At 29.8% G+C, this 2,614-nt stretch overlaps 1 protein-coding gene across 3 annotated transcripts in view; it reads right to left on the bottom strand.

Annotated features, from left to right (window-relative positions):
- The window catches only part of LOC117180821, a 46,735-nt gene that overhangs the window by 42,754 nt on the left and 1,367 nt on the right, over positions 1 to 2,614 (bottom strand). For all 3 annotated transcript variants that reach the window (XR_004468055.1, XR_004468056.1, XM_033373342.1), the window contains exons 2-3: positions 871 to 968; positions 589 to 804 (exon numbers count right to left, since the gene is read on the bottom strand). Coding sequence is in view for 1 of the 3 variants with exons in the window: in XM_033373342.1 (XP_033229233.1) it covers positions 589 to 804; positions 871 to 968 (314 nt within the window). In the remaining 2 variants the exon portion in view is untranslated. The remainder of the gene's footprint in view (positions 1 to 588; positions 805 to 870; positions 969 to 2,614) is intronic.

The following is a 2,614-nucleotide window of genomic DNA, read 5'->3' on the forward strand; positions in this document are numbered from 1 at the left end:
AGAGCTCCAAGAAGATTATGTTGAAAAATAAAAAAAAATTTACCCAAAAAAAATTGTTTTTATACTTCATTCTAAGGACTTATTGAACTACCCTCGTAATATAGCGCTAGTCATTCGGTCTTTTGATAATCTGTGTTAGATGATTGACGTTAAAAATAATTTCAGACTGATGAGAAGAAATTCTTTGTTTTTAATGTACAATTTAAATTCTTTATACTTTTAAACACCCTGGATATTTTTCGAGTTAGAGTTCTTTTTAGATTTCATTTTTTAGTTTTCATACTTTTAAACACCCTCGCCCTTTTTGGAAATGTCCTAACTGGATTCAAATCTGCCCAGATAAAATTCTATTCAAAGTAACGAATTTTCAACTGGAACAGTTGAATTTTAAACAAATAGATCAATTTTCAACCAAAATGATGAATCTTGAACTAGACTAATTTAATTTGCAACCAAGAAGATTAATTTCTTCCAAAAGAGATAAAAACAATACAAACAAAAAAGTTAAGTTCGCCCTCGAAAAAATTCCCTGACATTTCAAGGTTGTTTCAGGTTTCCCAGGTTGAGTACACACTCTAAATACTTTACTCAGTGAGTGGATAAGAAAAAATATTTAGCATCTTGACTGGTGCAGGGTGTTTTTCAAAATCGGAAGGTTCATATTTTCTAATGTTTTCTTTCGTTTCTGTTAAATATTTTTGAGGCTCATAAGTTCCTAATCTGTTATAAGTAGCCATTCGCAAATTTCCTTTTGGTGGAAAAAAATCTGTTTTGTCACGTGGTTCTATTAAATATCGATCTTGCCTGAAATATTGATAAAAATTATTTTGAAAATAATCATGTTGGAATTACATAACTTGTATTGTTTACCAGTCGGTTATTTTGACTCTCCTGTCATAAGAAGCTCCATGAGTGCCAGAAATAATGGGTTTTAATTCAACTTGTTCGTACAAATATGGAAATACAGACTAGGATAAAAATGTAATAATGGTATTTAAATATTAAATAATAATGATAAATATCCAACGAAAATAAATATATTCTGCGTTTATAAACTGTTTTAGTATATTTATTTAAAAAGATTCTTTTTATTCTTTTTTGTCTGACACAAAATGATTAGTAAGAAAAATGTAATTTCTATCAAGAAAGCCTTTGCAGTCAATGAAGAAGAAAAATATGATTGAAAATACTGAATTTTCAAACTAAAAAGACAAACTTTCTAGAAAACAGGTTTCAGCCCGAAAATATTATTTTTGGACGCGCGACGGTTGAATCTCGCACTTCGCACTCGATAATGGGTTACCTCGCGCTTGAATTAAACTTTATCAAAAATATCTCTTTTAGATGGCAGTATTTTTATGCGTCTTCACATTCTGAATTGTCTACTTAATTAAATATGGTCAAAGATTAAGTTTCTCAAAGCTCTGTAGGTTTTGCAGTACACATTCTCATCGTGACACTCACGCTGCGCGCTCGATTTTCAACAGACATTTGTAAACAAGTATTGTTAAATTTTTTTTCGTAACTTTCGTCGTTTTTCCACAAATTTTTTGTTTTTTGTTTTATTTTCTATGTTATTTTTCACGAATAAAACAAAAAGTAAGCGTCCTATCAAGAAGTGATTCTTAAGGAAATCGTAGATTTTTTTTTGGAATAACAATTTTTGTTAATTCATCTTTTTTAGTATCATACATAGTTTACCACAAAATGGAATTTTTGATTTTTCATTATTTTTTGTGCAGTCAAAATTTGAGTTTTCGATTTTCCAAGAAAATCAAAAAATTTGTTATGATAATCTTGTAAGGCTTTCAAAAAGCAATGTTTTTCTTTTCTCTTGACTTTTTTCATGCCGTGCGTTGTTTGGCTTAAAATTTTGATTTTCGCTTAATTTAACATATTTTGAAAATGCTATAACTCTGAGAATTTTCTTTTTTATCGGAAAAAGCCGTGAGAATAAATTGTTTGTTCTTTTTAATACTATAAATATCCGCACATAGAATTTTCAAATTTAGAAAAAAGTAGTCTCAAAAATGTTCAAAGTGCGCTCACTTTTTGAGTTTTTATCAAAAATGGCTGGTTAACGAACTCGTCCTTTCTTTTAGGACCTAAAAAAATGTACCAAAAATGAATTTGATCCGTTAATTTTTTCGAGAGTTATCGTGTTTAGAGATGGACGGTCGGATAGCCGCCGGGCGGACGGACAGACAGACGTTATCGTAAAAACTTGATTTTTGGATTCAGGGGGTCTCGAAACGTGGAGATCCGTTAAAAAACTATAATGTGAAATTTCCTAAAATTCTAATACTTTCTCAATCATAAATGATAGGAATGTAAAAAGTTCAATTTTCAACTAAAATGCTGAACCTTCAACAAAAAATATATAAATAAGCAAAAATGGAAGTTTCATTTTCAGTTATAAGAATTGATTTTAAAACATACAAAATACAGATGCGTAAATAAAGACTGGGATACATAATATGTAATAAAGATACTAAAATACTAAATAATAATGATATATATAATTAAAGATTTGTCATAAGGACAACCGCAGGATTTCGCCGGGAGCGGGTGCTAATCTGAAAAATTGCACCCGCTTCCAGCGAAATCGCGGTAA

This window comes from Belonocnema kinseyi, chromosome 9 (assembly GCF_010883055.1).
Source record: "Belonocnema kinseyi isolate 2016_QV_RU_SX_M_011 chromosome 9, B_treatae_v1, whole genome shotgun sequence".
In the NCBI taxonomy this organism is placed as follows: domain Eukaryota; kingdom Metazoa; phylum Arthropoda; class Insecta; order Hymenoptera; family Cynipidae; genus Belonocnema; species Belonocnema kinseyi.